The sequence below is a fragment of the Pelophylax lessonae genome, assembly GCF_965119305.1.
Source record: "Pelophylax lessonae genome assembly, chromosome: 3".
NCBI lineage: Eukaryota > Metazoa > Chordata > Amphibia > Anura > Ranidae > Pelophylax > Pelophylax lessonae.
In genome coordinates, this window is record NC_138770.1 from 392,663,072 (window position 1) to 392,687,315 (window position 24,244).

At 45.3% G+C, this 24,244-nt stretch overlaps 1 protein-coding gene across 1 annotated transcript in view; it reads right to left on the minus strand.

The window, feature by feature from the left end:
* The window catches only part of PDSS2 (decaprenyl diphosphate synthase subunit 2), a 375,935-nt gene that overhangs the window by 263,587 nt on the left and 88,104 nt on the right, over positions 1-24,244 (minus strand). Inside the window, exon 3 of the mRNA XM_082249924.1 lies at positions 21,508-21,642. Coding sequence (XP_082106050.1) covers positions 21,508-21,642 — 135 coding nt within the window. The remainder of the gene's footprint in view (positions 1-21,507; positions 21,643-24,244) is intronic.

The window sequence follows — 24,244 nt, forward strand, 5'->3', positions numbered from 1 at the left end:
GGAGCGAGCGCGCGCCCCCGGAGGCGTGCTCCCGCTCCCGCGTGGTCACGGACCCCCCCGCGTGTGTGACCGGCGGACCCGATGTCCGCCGGTCACTCGGCGATCGGCGGGGGAGAGGGAGAATGTCAGGCAGCTTGTGTAAACAAGCCACCTGTCATTCTCCTTGCTGTTAGGATACTGATCACTCGGATCTAGTATGTAGATCCGTTGATCAGTGTCCATACAGCTCAAGCCCCAGCCAATCACAGTAGAAAGCACGCCCCTAGGGATACACACAGCCCCTCCCTCCCAAATAAAGTTAACCCCTTCACTACCAGTGTATTTTTACAGTAACAGTGCATATATATAGCACTGATTACTGTAGAAATGTCACTGGTAACCCCAAAAGTGTCAAAAATGTCAGTCAAGGGTCCGATCTGTCCGCCCCAATGTCGCAGTACCGCAAAAAAAAAATCGCAGATCGCCGCCATTACACGTTAAAAAAAAAAACAACAAAAATGACAGAAATCTTTCCCTTTGTTAGTAAACGCGATAACTTTTGCGCAAACCAATCAAAATACGCTTTTTGCGATTTTTTTTACCAAAAATAGGTAGCATAAAACAAATTGGCCGAAAAAGTAAAAAAATTTTGATTTTGAAATTTTTTTTGGGGGGGAATTTCATATAAAAAAATGTGAAAAATATTGCTATTTTTGCAAAATTGACGCTCTTTTTTTGTTTATAGCGCGTGATCAAAAAATCACACAGGTGATCAAATACCACCAAAAGAAAGCTCTGTTTGTGGGAAAAAAAGGACGCCAAATTCGTTTAGGTACAGCGTCGCACGACCGCGCAATTGTCCGTTAAAGTCACGCAGTGCCGAATCGCAAAATACCCCCTGGTCGGAATGGGGGTAAAATCTTCCGGGGCTTAAGTGGTTAAAGGAACCAGAGCAGACAGAATTTGAAGCAGTTGTGCATGGCAACCGAGCAGCTTCTATATTCAGCTTGTTCAGTAAAACTTTGAAAATACAAGATAGAAGTTGTTTGGTTCCCATGCACAGATGCTCTAGATTCTCGCTGTTCCAGCTTTGATAAATGTCCTTCTATGTGTATCACAGAGGTATGAAGCACTGTGTATAATAAAGAGATATGAAACACTTTGTGTAACAGAGTGGAATAGAGCACAGTCTGTAATATAGAGGTACAGTTGTGCTCAAAGGTGTGCATACCCTGGCAGAAATTTAAAAGTTTGGCATTGGTATTAACCACTTATGCCCCTGAGGATTTGGCTGCTCAAAGACCAGGCCCTATTTTGCGATTCGGAACTGCGTGACTTTAACGGACAATTGCGCGGTCTTGCGACGTTGTATCAAAATGAAATTGACGTCCTTTTTTTCCCACAAACAGAGGTTTCTTTTGGTGGTATTTGATCACCTGTGCGATCTTTATTTTTTCGTAATAAACAAAAAAAAGCGACAATTTTGAAAAAAATAACAATATTTTTCCACATAATTTTATATGAAATTCTGAAAAAAAAAATGTAAAAATCCAAATTTTTTAACATTTTAGGCCAATTTGTTTTCTGCTACATATGTTTGGTAAAAAAAAAAAAATTGTAATAAGCGTATTTTTATTGGTTTTCGCAAAAGTTATTGCGTTTACTAACTACTGAAAAGATTTATGTAATTTTTATTGTTTTTTTTTTTTAACTAGTAATGGCGGCGATCTGCAATTTTTTTTGCGGGATTGCGATATTGCGGCGGACAGATCGGACCCCTGACTGACATTTTTGACACTTTTGGGAGTACCAGTGACATTACTACAGTAATCAGTGCTATAAATATGCACTGTTACTGTCAAAATGACACTGGCAGGAAAGGGGATAACTTTATTGGTGATCAAGGGGTTAAGTGTGTCCCTAGGGGCGTGATTCGGTCAGGGGGCGTGGCTTGTTAGATCATCACAAAGACATATGATCCTACATAGCAGGAACATAACAGTTTCGGCTGCAGCAGAGAGTTCTAAAGGGACAGCTAGGGTATGCTGTCCCCCTCAGAGTGCATGCATCAGTGACGTCACCGGGTGCATGCAGTGTGAATATCTCCTAAAAAGTGCAAGTTTAGGAGATATTCACTGTAAATACAGGTAAGCCTTATTATATGCTTACCTGTAGGTACAAGTATAAAAAAAAGACTTTACTACAACTTTATTTGGTTTGTTAGATCTCATGTGAATGTATTGAGCCATAGGGAGCAGAAAAGAACTGTCAAAAGACCTGCATAAACAAGGTAATGGAACTTTAAAAAGATGGAAGAGGATATAAAAAGATATCCAAAGCCTTGAATATACCAGTCAGAATTGCTCAAACACGTATCAAAAAGTGGAAAATTCGGGCATCTCCTGATACTAAGCCAAGGTCAGGTAGACCAAGAAAGATTGCAGCCACAACTGCCAGAAGAATTGTTCGGGATACAAAGAAAAACCCACAGGTAACCTGAGGAGAAATACAGGCTGCTCTGGAAAAAAAGACAGTGTGATTGTTTCAAGGAGCACAATATGACGATACTTGAACAAAAATGAGCTGCATGTTTGAGTTGCCAGATAGAAGCCTTTACATCCAAAGGCCACAAAAAATCCTGGTTACAATATGCCCAACAACACCTCGGCATGCCTCACAGCTTCTGGTACACTGTAATCTAGAGTGACGAGACCAAAATAGGGCTTTATGGTCACAACCATACAAGTGCTATGTTTGAAGAGGAAGAATACCATCCCCACTGTGAAACATGGTGGTGGTTCACTGTTGTTTTGGGTGTGTGTGAGCTATAAAGGCACAGGGAATCTTGTGAAAACTGATGGCAAGATGAATGTAGCATGTTATCAGAAAATACTGGCAGACAATTTGCATTCTTCTGTACGAAAGCTGCGCGTGGGAAACTCTTGGACTTTCCAGCAAGACAATGACCTTAAGCACAAGGCCAAATTGACCCTCCAGTGGTTACAGCAGGAAAAGTAAAGGTTCTAGAGTGGCCACCACAGTTTCCTGATCCTAATATCTTCAAGCCACTCTGGGGAGATCTAAAATGTGCGGTTTACTTAAAACGACCAAAGTGACCGGGAAGTATTTTGCCAAGAAGAATGCAAATTGTCTGCCAGTATTTTCTCATCTTGCTCTTTGAGGACCATAGTAAGGTTCTCCATTTCTTGAATTTCCATTAATCCGGCTAGCAAATGTTATCTGGTGGGAGGGGTATTGCTCTTCCACAACACCGGGATACATGCCTTTGCTGCAGTTAAGAGATGTTTGAAGAGTGAATTTTTGTATTTTTTAATGGATATAGGAGTATCATGTAATAAGAAAGCTGCTGGATTTTTTTTCAAGAGACAAACCAGTGATTGTTTTGACAAATTTGGCAGCCATCGTACAAAATTCTTTCAACTTTGGGCATTCCCAGAATATATAGAAAAGGGTGCTCTCTGACTCCAGACAGCGCCAGCAGGCATTTGATACTTGTGGGAACATCCAATGTAGTACTGCCAGCATTCTGTACCATCTAGTAAAGAGTTTATACCCGCTTTCTTGATACCTACTCACCAGACGCCCTATGAGCAAAAAGTAAGATCCTGTCCTTGTGAGCTTGAGACGAAGTGACTGAGATCTTTTTCCTATAATTGTAGGAAAGAGAGCTCTTGGGGCACTTCCAGTCTAATCAGTGAAGCATAAAAGTGTGATAAAGAGTGTCGCTGTGGTTCACCCGTTAAACAGATTTGTTTGAACGAAGATGGCGAGCGTACTACAGCATAAGCCACTGGCAACAAGCGAAGATATGCACCAAACTGTGCACGATGAAGAAAGACAAGGTCTGACCAGATATTAAATTTCTGCTCATCATCGAAAAATGCAGGAGCCTGAGAGAGCCCCATTGTATCAAGGAATCAAAGTGAGGGCCGTGAGACCTGGCTGAACAGCTGGTGTGCCCAAGACTAGGGTTAGATGGCTCAGGTAGAGCCAGAAAGTTGTGGTTTTGTTGGCGCCAACAGTTGGGTGCAATATTACAGCAGACGGAATTTCCACGTCTGATAGCCATGGCAATCCTTCCAAGAGCAGGGCAACCACTAAGCTTAGAATTTTTAACCCCTCAATGATCTTTCTGCAGTGCATTTGAACTGCTTAGTTAGCATGTGAATCAACCCCTCATTAACCTGTCCCCAACATACAGCTTCCAGTCCCAGCTCAGGTGCATTAACCAATCAACATCTCTTCCTCTGCTCATATGTGTTAACCCCACTCACCTAGTCTGCAGTCCATGTGCATTATCTCTCCAGTGCTAAGTCCCAGGGATGTGTGCTACTTCCTCAGAGCACTCCAGTCCCAAGGCACGTATGCCAAAATTCCTCAGCACCCAGTGCTGAGCTCACGTAAGTTAACCTTTCAGCATTCAATGCCTATTGTATGTGCTTTAACTTCTCAGCACCTATACTTCTGCTTATATTGCATTAATCCCTTAGCTGCCAGTACCAAGCACTGTAGTCCTATAGTTCGTTGGATGATAATTATTATTATGATTCTAGTTATTTGGTTTCTGATTAACATAGCAAAGAGTCATCAGTTCCTTTTGTTATGTAAAAAAGACAAATTCTGGCCTGGTCAATACGTCAGTAATGTATGTGCGTGAGTGGATGTATGTATATATACAGTGCCTTGCGAAAGTATTCAGCCTCCTTGAACTTTTCGACCTTTTGCCACATTTCAGGCTTCAAACATAAAGATATAAAACTGTAATTTTTTTTGAAGAATCAACAACAAGTGGGACACAATCATGAAGTGGAACAAAATTTATTGGATATTTCAAACTTTGTTAACAAATACAAAACTACAGCTGAGGTGTATACTGCACAAATCTGGCCTTTATGGAAGAGTGGCAAGAAGAAAGCCATTTCTTAAAGATATCCATAAAAAGTGTCGTTTAAAGTTTGCCACAAGCCACCTGGGAGACACACCAAACATGTGGAAGAAGGTGCTCTGGTCAGATGAAACCAAAATCGAACTTTTTGGCAACAATGCAAAACGTTATGTTTGGCGTAAAAGCAACACAGCTCATCACCCTGAACACACCATCCCCACTGTCAAACATGGTGGTGGCAGCATCATGGTTTGGGCCTGCTTTTCTTCAGCAGGGACAGGGAAGATGGTTAAAATTGATGGGAAGATGGATGGAGCCAAATACAGGACCATTCTGGAAGAAAACCTGATGGAGTCTGCAAAAGACCTGAGACTGGGACGGAGATTTTTCTTCCAACAAGACAATGATCCAAAACATAAAGCAAAATCTACAATGGAATGGTTCACAAATAAACATATCCAGGTGTTAGAATGGCCAAGTGAAATTCCAGACCTGAATCCAATCGAGAATCTGTGGAAAGAACTGAAAACTGCTGTTCACAAACGCTCTCCATCCAACCTCACTGAGCTCAAGCTGTTTTGCAAGGAGGAATGGGCAAAAACTTCAGTCTCTCGATGTGCAAAACTGATAGAGAAATACCCCAAGCGACTTACAGCTGTAATCGCAGCAAAAGGTGGCACTACAAAGTATTAACTTAAGGGGGCTGAATATTTTTGCACGCCCAATTTTTCAGTTTTTTATTTGTTAAAAAAGTTTGAAATATCCAATAAATTTCGTTCCACTTCATGATTGTGTCCCACTTGTTGATTCTTCACAAAAAATAACAGTTTTATATCTTTATGTTTGAAGCCTGAAATGTGGCAAAAGGTCGAAAAGTTCAAGGGGGCCGAATACTTTCGCAAGGCACTGTATATAGAATACCCTACAAAAATCGGAAAACATATACCCCCACTTGGGTCGGTTTATATAAACAAGCCACCATTTCCCATGAATACTAACTGCTTTGGCCCTTTTAATATGTAAAAATGCAACTGTCTGCCAGCTGTATTAAGCCTAGTCCACACATGTTTACATTGAAAAAACTGTGTGTATGTATATAGAATATCCTACATAAACTTTCCAACAAGCACATGTGCATTTACCCCTCACAACCAATCACCAGCATGGGTGTTTACCTTCAGCAGCGAGTTCACTGTTTCCAGTTCTACTGCCACCACATCCCTCTTGTTTCAGTTTCATTAGCCTATGCCAACCAACTTCACAGTCCATGGGGCTGCTAACACAATCTCCACTGCCTTTAGGCCTCTCGCACACAATACTCCTGTTTCAGCATCTACTTTTTCCATTTTTTTTTGTATGTATTTGAGTGTATTCGTGCGTATTCGTATGTATTTGCGTGCATTGAGGATTAAATTACTAACCAAAAATGCAGATTTTTCTATTTTGTTTTTACTGAAGAATGCACAGTGCTTGTTTATGTGCCTGTGTGCACAGGCACATTACAATTATTGGGCTGTATTTTAGCTCAGAAAAAAAAAAAGCTGTACTGAGCTTTTTCAAGCTGCGAGATGCTCAAACAGGAGTAACGTGTGCAAGAGGCCTTATTGTTGCAGAATAATCACCTTCAATTTGATTTTAACATTCACTCATCCTCTGTAAAACTATCTGCATGAAGAGTTGCTTCCCATGCTGCTGCTTTAGGCCTCATTCACACCAATGCATGCAGAAAAACTAATGGGAACCGACGTGCAGATTTCACTTGCAGAGACATGAATTTACATAAGTTTTCATGCTCTTTCTCAGTGAGTTTTATACACGTTGCAGATTCCTGCGCAGAAAAAATCTGCACGATACTATCATTGTGGTGTGAACAGGACACAAGCAGAACACAAGCAGAAAAACAGACCCCTATGCACATGAAGCGAAAGCCTTAGACATTGTAAACGGGTGTGATTTGGGCAGAACAGTGGTTAGCACTCCCACCTGGCAGCACTAGGGTCGTCGGTTTGAATCTCAACCATGGCACTACCTGCACAGAGTTTGCATGTTCTCCCTGTGCCGACATGGGTTTCCTCCCACACTCCTAAGACATGCTTGCAGATAATTGGCTCCCATCTAAATTCATACTAGTATGTGTATGTATGAATGTGAGTTAGGGATCTTAGATCGTAAGCTTCTTGAGGGCAGGGACTGATGTAAATGTAAAAATATATATGTAAAGCCCTGCATAAATTGATGCTAAATAAATTTTGCAACAATTATATAAATTATATAATAATATTTATATAAAATATTTATATAAAATATATAATAAAATATTATATACGAGACATTAAGCCCGTTAAATTAACGGGCGCTAGAACATATGTGGTCAAACATTTGTAAAAACAGACTTGTTCCAGTTAAGCGAGAGCCTCTGTCAGCTCTGCGTCCCTGTTGCCCTAGCAACGTCGAGGTGACTGAGCGGCTCTCGCTTATCTCGTTCTTTTTTTCTAACAATGCGAGAGCCGCATGACGTAGCCAGCTCTGCGCATAGTGTCCCTGTTGCCCTAGCAACATCGGGGACACGCGCAGAGCTGACCGAGCGGCTCTCGCGTGACATCGCTCGCCCGCCGCCACTTGTAACACCCGCTGCCGCTTAGCAGTAAGTCCGCGCGAGCGCACATCTGCCGCGTGCCCGCGCACACCCGCCGCTTCAACAGTTTCGCCCGGTGTTCTATCAGATTTCCCTACCCCATCAGATTTCCCGATCCCTAGCAATTGGGGGGGGGACGTCAATGCAGAGTGCCCACAGCAATGCCCCCAATCGCAGAGTGCCCACAGCGATGCCCCCAATCGCAGAGTGCCCACAGCGATGCCCCCAATTGCAGAGTGCCCACAGCGATGCCCCCAATTGCAGAGTGCCCACAGCTATGCCCCCAATTGCAGAGTGCCCACAGCGATGCCCCCAATAGCAGAGTGCCCACAGCGATGCCCCCAATCGCAGTGCCCACAGCGATGCCCCCAATTGCAGAGTGCCCACAGCGATGCCCCCAATTTCAGAGTGCCCACAGCGATGCCCCCAATTTCAGAGTGCCCACAGCGATGCCCCCAATTGCAGAGTGCCCACAGCGATGCCCCCAATTGCAGAGTGCCCACAGCGATGACCCCAATTGCAGAGTGCCCACAGCGATGCCTCCAATCAATGCAGAGATGCCAGCTTTCCAGCGTTCCCCCCCCCCCCCCGTGCACTTACCTTCTCTCCCGTTCAGTCCCTTGCTTCCCGCGTCTCTTCAGTCCTGCCGGCGCCTCCTCGGGGTGTCCGTCATCCTGGGCGCCGAGCCCTGTGCAGGCCCGATCCCCGGCCTCTCCTAAAGGCGCGGGCCGGCTGCAGTCTCCGCACTCCGGGGGGTGGCAGTCTCCACAGATCGGAACGCCACCCCCAGCCAGGGCCAGTGTACTGCAGTACACCGGCGGATGTTGAAAGGTGTGTGGGGATTCCCACCCAGCGCCGCCCAGTGTTCTCTGAGTCCCAATCACAACGGCTGTCCGTGGTGCACATGCGTAGTAGCGCATTTCCACGGACACAGGGACGGACGCAGGGACACAGGGCTTTTATTAATATAGATTATATAAACTGCATAAATTGGTGCTATATAAGTACCTGTAATAAATAAATACATTTGGTTGCTATTTACAGAAAGATCAGTAACCAGAATTTATGAACGATTAATCGTTGTGCCCCCCTGTCATCCCAGTCATGCTAATCTCCTACACATACTGCCCCTGGTCTTACCTCTGCACTCCCCTACTACACAAACTGCCTATACACTTTGCACTCCTCTCCTGGATATACTGCCCACTTTCATACCCTTAACATTCCCGTCTTCACATTATTTTCTCCTCCTAATACCCGCCACACGCTATTTATGAACATACTGCCTACTGTCATTCCCCCCCCCCCCCATACCCCACTCCTGCGCATACAGCCTCCGGTCATACCTTCAGACTCCTTTACTGCACACACTACCTATTAACATATCCCCTGCACTCCTCTCCTGAACATGTGGCTCACTGTCATACCTTCCAAACCCTTTCCCGTCACTTTTTCAAGTCTTTTTAACAGGGGGTACTTCTTTCCCCTTAACACACTGAACAATTCCTAACAATAATGCCTATAAGGCATTTCTGAGTGAAATACTCCCTATGGATAATTCACACGATACTTTCTCTGTTATTTAGAAACAAATGTGGAAATTTTAGATTTCCTGCTCATCAATAACCTGCAGAGTGAACCTTCTAATAGCAGACTTTAATTACCTCAGCACTGCAGGTGCTTAACAGATGAAAATCACTTAACACTGTAACACTTATTATATTATAAATCTGTGCGTACACAGTGCGAAGTAACTTGTCTACAACTAATATCTGCTAAATTATAGCTCATACACTTTTGTCATCATTTGTGAAACAATGGTGCAGCTTTTTGCACAAGAGGTAACACAGTGAGGAAATAGGGGAAGTGTATCAGTAACATGGCTTCATATCATCATAAAGTGATCGGAATATTATTAATGTGAAATTTCAACTTAGTTGGGAGAAAAGCAATCCTCTCTAAGCCAGATACATGCAATACAAGGATTTTAGCAATAATCATTGCAGACACCTACTGATCCTGTAATGCAGATACTGAAAATTCTACTTATTTATCATAGCGCCGACAATTTATGTAGTGCTTTACATATATATATATATTATACAATCACATCATTGCACAATTTTCCTATTACAACCTACCAAATTGTTAGGCCTCAATCACATTGCACTGTTTATGGTCACCCTAAAGGTGTTCATTAAAATTGTGAAGTAAGAGCCTATTGTAATCTATTTAAAAAACTCCAGCATCTGGGAGCCATTCTAACTGAGACTGTTACCTGATTTGTCAAATATGTTTTAGTGTTAGAAGGATAAGATTTTAGTGTTAGGGGAAGAATTAGAACTCTTGTCAGATTTTTACTACGATCTGGGACTATGTTAAAGTGGACGTGAAGGCTAATATAAGTTTGCTTAAAAATATTGCCCTCCCTTCATATCGATGCTGTATATTCTTTATAATAGAGAGTAATGTAAATACCTTTTTTTTTTTTTTTTTAATTCAGCTTGGGTTCAGTCACGTGCTTCACAAGCAATATCTCCCCCGTTATTGCTTGTGAAAGAGATGGGAGGGAGCACTGAAACTGCGGGGCAGTGGAAGCTGGCATCAGGGCTACATTTATTCAGCCCCCTTGTTGATCACTCTGACATAGGGGAAACACTGCTTCTGTATCCCAAGCTGATTAACCTCCTGGCGCTGGCCACGCACAAATATGCGGCCTCCCGGCGGGGGTGGGCCTTGGCCCCGAGCAGCAGCATATTTGCGTGCATTATTGCAAAACAGCGAGAGAGCACTCCCAACATAGTAACCAGCGGCTGACAGAAAGCTGCTTACGATCAGGAGCTTTCTGATTATGTGACCGCCGTGACAGCCAATCATGGAGGTCACATGATTATAAACCCCACCTTCTAGCATCCTAAACCCCTTAAAGGGCTGAGAGGCATCTGATCCAGGGGGGTTAAAGAGAAAACGGAATTTTTGTAAAATCTTACCTGTAAAATTCCTTTCTCTGAGTCCTCCGACAGTCGCCGCCTCTTCATATTCGTCACATATGGGGTATTAGACTTTGCTCCGAAGGAGTAGCTAGGCAACAGAATATGTTAACAATAAAGCTTTAACATATCCCACCCTCAAGGGGTGGTCCCCTCAGTCAATACCCTCCTACTTCCTGCAACCATATCTCAGTTTTAGTGGAATAACAGTAGAGTATACATTCAAACCCCAAAAGAGGGGCGGGGGCGGCGACTGTCGGAGGACTCAGAGAAAGGAATTTTACAGGTAAGATTTTACAAAAATTCCGTTTTCTCTTACGTCCTCCGACAGTCGCCGCCTCTTCATATTCGTCACATATGGGGACGTCCCAAAGCAGTGCAAACATGAGGGGTGGGAAACGCATCCGCGCCGAAAGGCAACGCAGTCTCCACATCAAAGAAAGGAACCTTACCAAAGGAAGGAAACCAGCTGGGCAACAGCAAAAATAAGTGCTCAACAGGAGCAACAACCCAGGAAAAGACAAAAAACCAGGGGATACAAAACATATCCCAACAGCCAGGAGTCCCCAACAAGGGACCCTAGGGAACAGCCGCACTAAGAACCTTGCGGCCAAAGGAAGCATCCGCCGATGCCTGAACATCTACTTTGTAGAATTTTGTGAAAGTGTGTACGGTCGACCAAGTCGCCGCCTTACACACCTGGGCTACAGAAGCCCCACGACGACAGGCCCAAGACGTACTCAGAGATCTAGTAGAGTGCGCCTTCACAGGCACAGGGGGAACCTTCCCCTGCAAGGCATAGGCCTGTTCAATGGTCTGCCTGATCCATTTGGCAATGGTAGAGGCGGAAGCCGCCATGCCCTTCCGAGGACCCTCTGGAAGAACAAACAAGGAGTCCGTCTTTCGAAAAGACTCAGTCGATTTAAGGTAAACCCTAATCGCCCGAACAACATCCAGAGAATGCAATCTCACCTCCTTTGGATGTTTAGGCTTCGTGCACAACGAAGGCAAAACAATATCCTCGTTAAGATGGAATTCCGAAACTCGTTTCGGCAGAAAAGAAGGATTAGGTCGCAAGACCACCTTATCCAAATGAACAACCAGGTACGGAGACTTGCAGGACAAAGCCGCCAGTTCCGACACTCTGCGAGCCGAAGTGATCGCCACCAAAAAGGCGACCTGTTTGGACAACATAGACAACGAGATCTCCCTGATCTGTTCAAAAGGAGCACGTTGTAACACAGACAGGACTAGATTCAAGTCCCAAGGGGGCAAAGGATCCCTCCTAGGAGGAACCAAATGCCGCACACCCTGAATAAAAGTGCCAACCAAGGAGTTGGAAGCCACGGGACGTTGAAACAGAACGGCCAGCGCAGACACCTGACCCTTTATCGTAGCCAGCGCCAAACGCTGATCGACACCCGTCTGAAGGAAAGACAGCACACGGGAAACCGAGTACGTGCGGGGTGAAAACCCCCTGGACTCACACCAGGCAAAATAGGCCTTCCAAGTACGGTAATAAACCTTTCCCGAGGAAGACTTCCTCGCGTTGATCAAGGTATGAACAACCTCTGGAGAGAGACCCTTCTCCTTCAGGACCTCGGTCTCAACAGCCAGGCCGTCAAAGCCAGCGACTGTAAAGCAGGATGGTAAATCGGTCCTTGAGACAGTAGATCGTCCCGAAGAGGCAGACGCCAGGGGGCGTCGACCGCCAGATTCACGAGGTCTGCGTACCAGGACCGGCGAGGCCAGTCCGGTGCCACAAGAATCACCGTGCTGCGTTCCGAGTGTAACCTGCGAAGGAACCGGGACAGCAACTGAATCGGTGGAAACGCGTACATCAGCCTGTACTGATGCCACGGGGCCACTAACGCGTCCGACGCGTCTGCCCGAGGGTCGCGCGTCCTTGCCACGAACCTCTTCACCTTGTAGTTGAGGCGAGACGCGAACAGGTCCACATCTGGAAGACCCCACTTCGCGCACAACATCTGGAAGACAGCCGGATGGAGAGACCATTCCCCCTGATCCAGGGTCTGGCGACTCAGATAGTCCGCCTGCCAGTTCTCCACTCCCGGAATGTGAACCGCCGTTATCGCCGGGACATGAGTCTCGGCCCAAGACAGAATGTCGGCCACTTCTCGAGCCGCTCGGGCACTCCTGGTGCCCCCTTGGTGGTTGATGTAGGCCACCGCCGTGGCATTGTCCGTCTGCACCCGAACCGGGCAGCCCTGCAGCCGGTCCGTCCAGCGATGAAGACAGAGCCTTATCGCACGCAATTCCAGAATGTTGATCGGGAGGGAAGACTCCCCCTCCGACCAGGTCCCCTGGGCGGACAGAACGCCCAGAACACCACCCCAGCCCGACAGGCTGGCATCCGTGGTGATTATCGTCCACGAGATCGGACGAAACGACTTGCCCCCGGACACCAACGGGGACTGGAGCCACCACAGAAGGTTTTCCCTGGTGCGATGACTCAACGAGATCTGAAGATCCAGAGATTGAGGTCGCCCGTCCCACTTGGACAAGATCTCCGCCTGGAGACCCCGCGTGTGAAACTGCGCGAAAGGAATCGCCTCGAAAGCCGAGACCATCAATCCCAGACATCTCATACACGTCCGCAGAGACGAGTTCGGAACGTCCCTGAGGGACCTGACTTCCTCCTGAAGAGTCCTGAGTTTGTCTTCCGGCAGGAAGACCTTCGCCTGCACCGAGTCCAGTATCATTCCCAGATAGGGAAGACGAACCGACGGACTCAGTGTCGACTTTGGAACATTTATTGTCCAACCGAACTCCTGCAGAGTTTGCATCGTGACAGACAGGTCCTTCTCCAGACCCTGACTGGTCGCAGACCGAATCAGAATGTCGTCCAGATACCCCAGGACAGAAATGCCCTGGGCCCTCAATAATGCCAGAACCGGTGCAAGCACCTTGGTGAAGACCCGCGGAGCCGAGGCGAGCCCAAAGGGCAACGCCACGAACTGGTAGTGATCCTCCGCAATGGCAAATCGAAGGTATCTCTGATGACCCTCGAATATGGGGATGTGAAGATACGCATCCTTCAAATCGATGGAGGCCATGAATTCCCCCGGAACCAGGGCAGCCACCACCGAGCGCAGGGATTCCATGCGGAACTTGCGAACCCGCACAGAGCGGTTCAGAGCTTTCAAGTCCAGAATTGGACGAACCTTGCCCTCCTTCCTGGGCACGGTGAACAGATTGGAATAAAACCCCCGAAATCTGTCCCGATGAGGCACCGGAACCACCACTCCCTGAGCCCTCAGGTCCCGCACCGCCAGGTGCAGATCCCGCAGGCGCTCTGGAGACAGTTGTAGATTTGAGGGAAAAAATCTGCTCTCTGGCCGAGAGAGAAACTCGATCTTGTAACCAGATCGAACGATTTCCAGAACCCATCTGTCCCGCACACGGGCCAACCAGGGCTGAAGAAAACCGAGCAATCGTCCCCCCACCCCAAAACTGGGTGAGGGCGCCCCTTCAGGCCGAACTGTTATGGGCCGCAGGTCCGGATTGGCCGGACTTCTGTTTCCCAGACCAGGGCTTCTTCTGAGAGCCCTGGCCTTTGAACGGTTTGCCCTTGTAGTGCGGCCGAAAGGCACGAAAGGACCCCTGAGGGGGCCGAAAATTCGCATGCTTCTTCCCAGAAGCCCCCTTAGCCTTGGGGAAATGGGGCAAGAGAGTGCTCTTACCCCCGGTGATCCCCTTAATCAACACATCCAGGGACTCCCCAAAAAGGCGAGACCCATCATAAGGCAGATTGGCTAAGGTTTTACGTGAAGATTGGTCCACCGACCAACATTTTAACCAAACCAGGCGGCGAGACAACACCGCCACGCTGTGCACACGTGCAGCCAACGGAATCAGGTCCAGGTCCGCATCACACAGATACATGACACCCTGGTGGATCTGATCCACCATGTCCAGGGTCGCCGCCGAGGCCGAATCGGCCACTAGGACGCGCCTAAGCATCTGCGTCCAACTTGCGATCGCCTGGGCCGCCATGAGAGAAGCAAATAGAGCCTTAAGCATAGAACCCGTAACAGAATAAGTATGACGGGCAAGAGACTCCAGTCTCCTATCCGTGGCATCACGGAAAACAGGGGATCCCTCTGCAGGAATCGCAGTGGCTTTGTTCAAAACCGCAATTGCATGATCCACTGGTGGAGGCACACACCACCGTTCATCAGTGGCAGGGGAGAAAGGATAACGCAGCTTGAATTTACTTGGTACCGCAAAAGGTTTGCGCAGATCGCGCCATTGATCCTTTACAGCGCGCTGAAAATCAGCATTGCAGGGAAAAACCTGCGGCGTCCTGCGTTTTCTCTGCGTCCCATAAGCCGCCAAGGCAGCGGGGGGACACACTTCGTCCTGCAAACGTAGCGTCTGCTTAATGGAAGCAATCAACTCATCCATGATTGCAAGCTCTTCAGGCGAGCCAGGGGGAGAATTATCAACCCCCTCAACCTCAGCCTCTACCTCAGACCCCACTAGATCAAGAGAGGAGCGGGACCCCGATAGGGGGGTCCCTGCCAGAACAGCCCCATCACCTTCACCCTCAGAATCGGAGGACAGAGTAACTCTGGGCCGTTTAGTAGATTGAGCAGCCACCAGCATTTGCACCTGGGCAGCAAGGCCAATAGTGGCTAAATCCCCCCCTGGGGGGGAAACAGCGGTCCCCTGGCTTTCCACCAATACTGTGGGAAACTTGCTCTCCTGAGAATCCATTGCCCCTGTACGCCAGACAACCAAGGGTTAACTGCCCCCTTTCAGCAAGCGCGGTAAGCGCAGCCCACCGCACACACTCAGGCACAATGAGACCCCCACAGGGAATATACAGACTGAATACAGGCAATGGACAACAGGAATAGAAGGATAAAACCTGAGGAGACCCCGCTGCTGCTGCTGCCTCGACCGGTGTTCCAGGAAAAAGGAAGTGATGCTGCCAGGGCGCTCTATGTAAGCCTATGGAGGCTACAAGAAAATGGCCGCCGTGCATGGAAACCATGCGGCCGGAGCGGGCGCCGGTAAAATGGCGTCGTTTGGCGCCGAAACCGCCGCTCCACAGTGCATAAAAACACACACAATTTCATCCCATTATATGGATACATGTTAGATCGCCGCAGCGATCGCTGTATATGCCCCAACATGCCATTAAAAACATGCCCCACAGCACACAGCTTCCCACACTGCCCAGCCTGACACACACAGTGTCACACAGCTCCCCCCCCCCTTGCAGCCCACAGCATGCAGCCGAGAGATAGGGAGACAAGCAGTGTGATTTAAAGGCAGGTTACACAGTCCCAGACTGAGACCCCCCCCCCAGACAGACAGGTCCCCACATAGACACACTTACCTCACATGGCGTGGGGAACCCGCACAGGCGAACAAGCCGCTGCACATGAGGCAGGGAGAGTCGCAATTCAAGACGCACACAATGGCGGTTAAGAAACCGCACAGCGTCCGGTGAGGTAGCCACCTCACCAAACATCCCTGCACCGAACAGGGATGGGTCGTTCACCGTGCCAGGAGCGTTACCTGGCTGAACGCTCGATGGCAGACTGGGAAGCCACTGACCCACGACCTGCGATCAGGGGGATCAGCCCGAGACCCAGTCCGCATGATCCTCTTCGTCCGAAGAACTAACTAATGCTGACAAAAACAACAGCTAAGTAAAGGTAGAGAAAAAACTCAAATAAAATATTAAAAAGAAGAAAGAGTCTGGGACAAAAAGTCCCAGCACAGAGAGAGCCAGCCACTCCTGACAAGCTAGACATTAAAACTGAGATATGGTTGCAGGAAGTAGGAGGGTATTGACTGAGGGGACCACCCCTTGAGGGTGGGATATGTTAAAGCTTTATTGTTAACATATTCTGTTGCCTAGCTACTCCTTCGGAGCAAAGTCTAATACCCCATATGTGACGAATATGAAGAGGCGGCGACTGTCGGAGGACGTAAGAGAAAGGTATTTTCAATGCTCTCTTTTATAAACAACATATAACAAATAGGAGGAAGGGGGTGTCAACATTTTAGGAAAACTTATATAAGCCTTTATTTCCCCTTCAAGTGGATTTACCCTAATTTCCCATCCTGCTCAAAAGAAGTGTATTGGATAGGAAGTGGATGAAAATCTGCAATAGGGACACAGACATCAAACTATTTCCCCTACTGTACTTAAAAAGTACACTACTAAACATTTTTATCTGTTTCCATTGAAAAGTTCTCTTCACTTCTTGATTGGCTTGCCTAAAAGTTATAGCTCTTCATATACTTTAACCTTAGCGCCGGCACCTCCCGGCCCCTTAAGAGGCAGGGCGCAGCTTAAGATCTCGTGATCGCCATGATTGGCTGTCACAGTGGTCACTTGGTCTGGAAACTCCTAATCGCAACGATCTGGGGCTTTTGGTTAGATGACAGTAATTGTACTGGGAGCGCGCGTGCTCTCGGCACAGGTGAATAGGGAGCAATTCACGCAAGTATTAGGCCCCTCGACACTAATGGCCAGGGGCCGAGAGGCAGCATATTTGCATACGGCTGGTCCCAAGGGGTTAAAGTGTATGTTACCCCAACATTTGATATTTCTGGTATGTGTCTGTGTTACTATGTACTCATGTTAAAGCGGTTGTAAACCCGAAAAAAAAACCTGCAAGACAAAGGCATAATGAACTAGTATGCATCGCATACTAGCTCATTATGTATTACTTACCTTAGAACGAAGCCCCGACACGGACCCCCGGACATCGCTGCGGGCGCTGCCATGATCCCTCGGCATCTCTTCCGGGTTCGGCGGGTCCGGCGATGCGATTGGCCGAAGCCGCGATGACGTCACTCCCGCGCATGCAGGTTTAGGAGATATTAATTGTACCTACAGGTAAGCCTTATTATAGGCTTACCTGTAGGTAAAAGTGTCAAAAAGCAGGATACTACCGCTTTAATACGTGCCCTGTCCTATTTGTATTACTTGCTTTGCATGAAATACCTGTTGATACTGCCAGTCCCCCTGCTTTCCTATTTCAAACTGACCATGCCAGGCATGGAAGCACATCCATCCTAGCATGGTCAGTTCTCATCTTTCCATTTTACTTAGGAGCACAATATTCAAAAACTAAACAAACAATGCTGCACTAATAATAAGGAAATGTCCATTCAAAAATTAATTCATCAATAAAAAATAAAAATCAATTCATAAACACAAAATAATTGAATGCACATACGTTTAAAAACAGTTGTAAACAAACATACACACACTACAAATAGTGACACTGCAATAGGTGAAAAAGTCCAACACACTCAACGTGAGTGATCCATGTGTTCTGAAGAACATCCAACCATGAAGGATATAACACAGGGTAGCCAGCCAAATTGCTAACCAAAACCCTATGACCCTCAGCATGTAAGTGGTCATAGAAAGCTTGAGAGCAATAAATCTATTTGCCTCAAGGTAAATGGAAAGTTTCTGCTCCTCTAAACAATAATCCATTTAATGGGAAAAACAACACAAAAAGAAAAGCAGCCCATTTCTGAATCGTTTCATTATTATTAGTACACAATTTTTTCATTTTTTAGTTCTTGAATGGCTTGGCCATCCTGAGTAAGGCCTGTTCCTGATGAACCTGTTAAAGTTCTTCAGCCCTGTCAGCCTCCTGCTGAAGAAGCAAAAGTGTAAAGTACAATGCCTGTATCCGATCACATGCAACCAATGTTTGGGTATTCTGACAACCACTGGCTTTGATTTCATAAAAGTGTGTAGCCAAAACCATATTCCTTCAGTAGGTATATATTTCAACAGTGCATGCTGTTTTTTTGGACTCCCACTTTTATATCATTGTGTTGTAATGTTTATGAAAGGATAAGTTCACCTTTTAGAAAAAAAAATAATAAATGCACATTTTTTTGCAGGTAAAAAAAATGTGCATTTATAATTTTTTTCTTTTGGAGCAGATCGCTGGTGCCATGCAGGTCTCCTCCAGATTTGTCAGTATATCTGTATACCCATACATCCCGTATGGGCAGGCAGATACAGGAACAAAATCAATGAACTACCATGACGCTCCACAGTGCCGTGATAGTTCATTGAGAACTACAAGCCGACAACCGCAAAGGATGTCAGGGGTTGTAGTTTATTCACACACAGCTGTGTGAATGACATTGCCATGTGGGGGAAGCCCTGCACGGCCGCGCTGATTTTAAGAAGTGACAGCTAGTACAGGGAATGTTGTCACAGGGAGAGAGGGCAGCGGGCAGAGGCTGCAGCATTGGGAACAAGTTACATATTCCACCCTAAGAACGGGTGGAACATGTACCATGTTCCCAAAGGCGAACTTATCCTTTTAACAAAAACTTGCTTCCATGTAAAATATATGTACACAGAGACCAGGGCAGATAAAAGAAGGAAATCTAAAATCTGACAATTGTCACCATAACATAAGCAAAAGAACCCAGTGGGGACACCTGTTTCAAAGGAAATACAAGCAGTCCCTGAGTTGCAAACATCTGACTTACAAATGACTCCGACTTACAAATGACTCCTACTTACAAGTAGAGGGAGATAACAGGAAATCTACCTCTAGGAAGGGAAATTCACTCCTGTAAGAGTTATTTATCATGGGAAAAAGGTGCCCCACTGAAGATTTATCGGCAATTCCTGTTTCCACAACAACCCAAAAGTTTTAAAATCCAATTGTCACTGGGACAGAAAGCGAGGCAAAATCTTCGGAACAGGGGCACAAACAGCAAAACATACATTACAGGGGTGTTAACTTAAAAACTATTTGTTTGGCTGGAGTTACACTTAAAAAATGTACCTGTTTCAACTTACTGTACTTACGAATTCAACTTAAGAACAAACCTAAAGACCCTATCTTGTTTGTAGCCCAGGGACTTCCTGTAGATAGGATTTTCCCTTGTTTTGTGATGATTTTCTCTCACTTTCTGCTACAGTGCCTTGAAAAAGTATTCATACCCCTTGAGATTCTCCACATTTTGTCATGTTACAACCCAAAACGTGAATGTATTTTACTGGGATTTTATTTGATAGACCAACACAAAGTAGCACATAATGGTGAAGTGGAAGAAAAATGATAAATGGTTTTCACAATTTTTTACAAATAAATATGTCAAAAGTGTGGTGTGCATTTGTATTCAGCCCGAGTCAATACTTTGTAGAACCACCTTTCGCTGCAGTTACAGCTGCAAGTCTTTTTGGGGATGTCTCTACCAGCTTTGCACATATAGAGAGTGACATTTTTGCCCATTCTTCTTTGCAAAATAGTCCACTATCTGTCAGTTTGGATGGAGAACGTCTGTGAACAGCAATTTTCAAGTCTTGCCACAGATTAATAATTCGATTTAGGTCTGGACTTTGACTGGGCCATTCGAACACATGAAAATGCTTTGATCCAAACCAGGGATCTCCAAACGATGGCTGTTGCGGAAATACACATCCCATGAGGCATTGTAAAACTCTGACATTTACAGGCATGACTAGGCATGATGGGAATTGTAATTCCTAAGCAATTTGAAGGCCATAGTTTGGAGACCCCTGATCTAAACCATTCCATTGTAGCTCTGGCTGTATTTTTAGGATCATTGTTCTGCTGGAAGGTGAACCTCTGCCTCAGTCTCCTGCAGAATCTAAAAGGTATTTTTGGAAGATTGGCCTGTATTTGCCCCCATTTCGCTTCCCATCAACTTTGACCAGCTTCCCTGTCCCTGCTAAAGAAAAACATCCCCACAACATGAAGCTGCCACCACCATGTTTCACTGTGGGGATGGTGTGTTCAGGGTGATGTGCAGTGTTAGTTTTTTCTGCTACACATAGCGTTTTGCTTTTGGCCAAAAAGTTCAATTTTGGTCTCATCTGACCAAGGCACTTTCTTCATTGTGTTTGCTGTGTCCCCCACCTGGCTTGTAGCAAACTGCAAACAGGACTCCTTATGGATTTCTTTCTACAATGGCTTTCTTCTTGTAACTCTTCCAAGGCCAGATTTGTGGAGTGTACGACTTAATAGTTGTCCTGTAGACAGATTCTCCCACCTGAGGCGTGGATCTCTGCAGCTCCTCCAGAATTACCATGGACCTCTTGGCTGCTTCTCTGATTAATGATCTCCTTGCCCGGCCTGTCAGTTTAGGTGGACAGCCATGTCTTGGTAGGTTTGCAGTTGTGCCATACTCTTTCCATTTTCGGAAGATGGATTGAACAGTGCTCCGTGAGATGTTCAAAGCTTGGGATATTTTTTTAAAACCTAACCCTGTGCTTTAAACTTTTCCACAACTGTATCCCTGACCTGCCTAGTGTGTTCCTTGACCTTCATGATGCTGTTTGTTCACTAAGGTTCTTTAACAAACCTCTGAGGGCTTTACAGAACAGCTGTATTTATACTGAGATTAAATTACACACAGGTGGACTATATTTACTAATTAGGTGACTTCTGAAGGCAACTGGTTGCACTAGATTTTTTTTTAGGGGTATCAGAGTAGAGGGGGCTGAATACAAATGCACGCCACACTTTTCAGATATTTATGTGTAAAAACATTTTAAAAACCATTTATCATTTTCCTCCCACTTCACAATTATGTGCCACTTTGTGTTGGTCTATCACATAAAACCCCAATAAAGTACATTTATGTTTTTGGTTGTAACATGACAAAAAGGGGACAATTTTTACGGGTACGAATACTTATTCAAGGCACTGTATGCCTCTGGGACAGAAAGTGAGGGGAAATCTCTGCAGCAAAGACGAAGACAGCAATAAAAAAACATCCATTGCCCATGGTAATGAAAACAGAAAGTACTATGCCCAGGATTCTACTTTAAATCAATACATTTAAGCAACAAAACTGTAGAAGAATGGAAGAAGATAAGATATGCCAGTTAGTATATGTTTTTACTAATTGTAAGATTAAGAAAAATAATTTAACAGCCACTGCAATTTTAAAAAAGCAAACATTACAAACACTATAGAAACAAAAGATCAATTTCTCACCTTGCATAAATGCCGCTAACCATGTCATGTTGTAGGGACTCATCTGCTAGTTTACTTGGTCCAGCTGCTTTAGAAATAAGCAACACCACTAAGCCTCGCATCTGAAGGTTGTTGCGACTGTCGTACACAAAGGCTCTGCCAATTGAAAAAAAAAATGAAAAAATCAGGATAAAGGTCAACTAAGAAGCAAAAAATAATTTGAGAAACGGTTTCCTAACGTCTTTGCTTTCGGTCTTTTCTTATCATTATGGCACTTTTCTTTTATACTACAGTAAAGGATTTCTACAAGCCAGCTACTGTCTTTAATTGCTTCTAGCTTAACTGCCATTTAAAACACACAAGCTGACATGTTTAAGTTATCCTATTACAACCATTTCTATGGTGCAGTTGACAGTACTCTCCTGGAAGACAGACACTTACAACTCAGTAAAAAAAAAAAAGTTGTCTTGTGTAAATTGTGGACATAAATGGATGAACCTGCAGCTGTCTGAAAGCCAATTTATCTGAACAGCAGCTAACCTGCATCTGGATGACGACAGTGAAATTTTGCCTAAAAGTTCTCTTTTAGTTTTTAATAGAGGTTTGAATTTAAAATCATCTAACCGTACACGTTTTCCTCTAAAGTTTGCATACCTGATGTAGTAATTATGAGGACACATTTGCCCTTTATTTGCATTCTGTACACTCCACGGGGGTGAGATCACCTAAACCCTTAATTCATGTACTAAATGAGCACATTTCATTCATCTACAGAAGGGTTTCTCAACCAGGGTTCCTTCTGAGGTTGCTCAGAGGTTCCTTGAGCAATAGGCAAATTCTGCCTCTCAGATAAGTTTCCAATGACACCATTCTTCATTTTAGCTAACTGTAAGGGGGTAATTCTTCCCAATGATGACAAGAGTAAGGAGCATTCTTCCCACTGACTGTCACACTAATGTGTCATGAGTTGTACATTTTTCATTTTTAACAGGGGTTCCTCAAGACCAGACATTTTTTTTCAAGGGTTCCTCTGTGTTGAAAAGGTTGAGAAAGGCTGATCTACAGAAAATGCACTCCTTACATCTGACACTTTTTGACACATTATTTATTCCAAGGGTCAAAGTGTAACAGGCAAACTGTATTAGATTGATATTGGTTTACATCAGAGGTGTCCAACGTTTTTGACCTTCCTAGGCCACATTGGAAAAAGAGGAATTGTCTAATGCTACACATAAAATACACTAGGGAAGTGATGGCGAATGTTGGCACCCCAGATGTTTTGGAACTACATTTCCCATGATGCTCACCTACACTATATAGTGCATGAGCATCCTGGGAAATGTAGTTCCAAAACATCTGGGGTGCCAAGGTTTGCCATCACTGCACTAGAGGTAGCTGATGAGCAGAAAAAGTTGGGCAGCTCACAAGTTAACAATTACAGATATAGATATATATATATATATATATATATATATATATATATATATAGATGTACCTATCTTAGTAATAAAACTTCATTTTTATTGTAATATTTTTTATTATAAAAGTAAACAAGAGCAATATACAGTTGCATGCAACTCCCTTCTACCTTCCCACACAGTACTGAAATCGGGAAAGGGGACGGCAACCTAAATCTGCAGTGATGCAGCCCCCCCCAGCATCCTCCCAAATACAGAACCATGCAGCATGCAGCAACTTGCCTGACTCTATCAAGGGTCTGTGTATTTACTGCCGCAGATGTGATTATAAAAAACGACAGCCCCGGCACACCTCCAGCTGTGCCTGTATTTTTAGTGCCAGCCCCCACGGCTGCTATGCTTGCATAGCATCCCTGGCGCCCCTCCCCGCATGCTTGTGCCTAGCTTGTTCCTACCAGCCGACGTGACTTGCTTGCACAGCATCCGTCCAGACATGCCCAGGCTGCATGCTGAACTCTCTTGGGCCACACGCAGCCCACGGGCCACGGTTGGACACCCCTGGTTTAGATGGTAAAGTATAATTTTTAGGATTCCATTCCAAAAGTCGCAGGTTTTCATCTGAAGGGAAACAATATTTCCTATCAAAGGAGGTTGTTTGCCATCTAGGGGAAGTTTGTGATTGTTAATCTATTTTATTTTATAGTTTTATTATGTTGTCTTTGTGTTGTACTGAACATCAAAAAAGTTTTGTACATGAGTCTTTTCATAGTAAGTAAAGCCTAGTAGACACTGGTCGGGCGAAATCGGCCCGTTCAATAAAAACCACCGACATTTGTCCCGTGTATGTTAGCCAGTTCAGCAGAAGCCAGAAAAAGAAAAGTCAAGACGCCCCTAGAAGCAGCTGTAGAAACATCCAGTGTGCAGGAGGACTAGAACACAACTGTACATAAAGGCCAAACCCTTCTCCATAGCACCTGAAATTACCCGCATTAACAACCCCTCCCCCCAAGCTACATCCCAAGCAACTTGACCAAAAGTCTTCTACAATGACTGCATGGCATTTCTAAAGCAGGAGGTTTCCTCATAATGACAAAAGTGGACTATGCCTCAGTAATATGTGTAGAACCGGCTGCATGAGAAAATAACAACAAACAAGTCCAGCGAGGAAACAGGAGCAAAGCGTTTTCACCCTAGAACAGGAAGCACCTGTACTAGGACCTCCATAAAAGATCACCAAATATTTTTTTGGAAACTTCTTTTTATTGGTTTTCATACACAAATTCAAAAAGTGCTACAAACAGACAATCAGCACCAGCAGCCCATAAAGGCCCAATGAATAC